Source organism: Camelina sativa, unplaced genomic scaffold (genome assembly GCF_000633955.1).
Source record: "Camelina sativa cultivar DH55 unplaced genomic scaffold, Cs unpScaffold02214, whole genome shotgun sequence".
In the NCBI taxonomy this organism is placed as follows: domain Eukaryota; kingdom Viridiplantae; phylum Streptophyta; class Magnoliopsida; order Brassicales; family Brassicaceae; genus Camelina; species Camelina sativa.
The window spans coordinates 1-1632 of record NW_010923328.1 but is presented as its reverse complement, the minus strand read 5'-3'; the positions used below and the strand labels follow the sequence as shown (position 1 = coordinate 1632).

At 36.2% G+C, this 1632-nt stretch overlaps 1 protein-coding gene across 1 annotated transcript; it reads left to right on the top strand.

Moving 5' to 3' along the window:
* LOC104774266 (serine/threonine-protein kinase STY8) lies at nucleotides 1–1624 on the top strand (the record flags this gene model as incomplete). Its single annotated transcript, XM_010498910.1, is given in 9 exon segments — nucleotides 1–150; nucleotides 260–334; nucleotides 450–545; nucleotides 641–726; nucleotides 812–932; nucleotides 1018–1097; nucleotides 1197–1259; nucleotides 1348–1454; nucleotides 1575–1624. Coding segments are annotated over 9 exon segments (828 nt in total), but the record flags the coding sequence as incomplete, so codon positions are not given.
* Nucleotides 1625–1632: the final 8 nt, after the last annotated feature.

Here is a 1632-nt window from a genome sequence, read left to right as displayed (position 1 = left end):
CTTCTTGATTCAGGTATCGATGCTAATTACAGAGACATTGATGATCGGACTGCTCTTCACGTTGCGGCTTGTCAAGGTTTGAAAGATGTTGTTGAGCTTCTTCTTGATCGGAAAGCTGATGCTGATCCTAAAGATCGTTGGGGAAGCACTGTAAGAAAGATGATTCTTTTTTTTTTTTTTTTTGCTATCTGGTTTTGTTGAGTAATGATGATGGATATAGATAGATGCTGATGTTATCTAATACATGTTTTGAAAACAGCCTCTTGCAGATGCAATATTTTACAAGAACATTGATGTAATCAAGATTCTTGAGATACATGGAGCTAAGCATCCGGTAAGAATCTAGCTCAATATGATGTTTGTTTGTAATTATCGCTGTAATAGCCATTGGAAGATTGGGTTTTTGTTTCTTTTGTTCTGATTATTGTTAACACATTTGTATGTTTCAGGTTGCTCCAATGCACGTGAAGACTCCTCGTGAAGTCCCTGAGTATGAAATCAATCCTAATGAGCTTGATTTTACTCAAAGCAAAGAGATAACAAAGGTAAAAAAAATACATGTCCTTGTCTATAATGGATCTTTCATTGATGTGTTTTTTCAGTTTCTTTCAGTCTAATGGTATGAAGCTTCTTATTTTAGGGAACTTACTGTATGGCAATGTGGCGTGGCATTCAAGTTGCGGTGAAAAAGCTCGATGATGAAGTTTTGAGCGATGATGATCAAGTGTAAGTGAATGATTCTTGTGAGAGGGTAATAAGGTTGTAGATTCCAATTCCTTACCATAATCTTGTTGTGTATTGTGTGCGACAGGAGGAAATTCCACGATGAGCTTGCATTGCTCCAAAGGCTTAGGCATCCAAACATTGTGCAGTTTCTTGGTGCTGTAACTCAAAGTAATCCAATGATGATTGTGACTGAGTATTTGCCCAGGGTACTGACTTTTCCTGCTAAATTTTAGATCTTTTTTTCTTTCTCTTTAGTTTCTCGAAACGATCTCATTATATATAATACTTCAGGGAGATTTGCGTGAATTGCTCAAAAGAAAAGGACAATTGAAACCAGCTAATGCTGTTAGATATGCCCTTGATATTGCAAGGTATGTGATTTAAAGCTATATATGCATGCGCCTTCTTCATATTTTATATATGTTCTGTTAGATTCTTTTGTAACTCTTTATCTGTTTGAAAATATTTAGGGGAATGAGTTATCTTCACGAGATCAAAGGAGACCCTATAATCCACCGCGATCTTGAACCTTCGTGAGTTCACACTATCCATATCAGCGGATTCTTTTCTTGATCACAAGATCTTTTTTTCTCTGACAAATGTAAAACTATATGTTTGCAGAAACATTTTACGGGATGATTCAGGGCATCTGAAAGTTGCAGACTTTGGAGTAAGCAAGCTAGTTACTGTTAAAGAAGACAAGCCTTTCACATGTCAAGACACTTCTTGTAAGTTTATTTTTAGCACCTGTCTTAGTTACTGTGAATTTGGGAGTTTTAATTCTTGATCTGCTTGGTCAAGAATCTTGATTACTGGATATGTTATGATAAATGTTATCCACATTATAGGTCGGTATATTGCTCCGGAGGTTTTCACTAGTGAAGAATACGATACAAAAGCTGATGT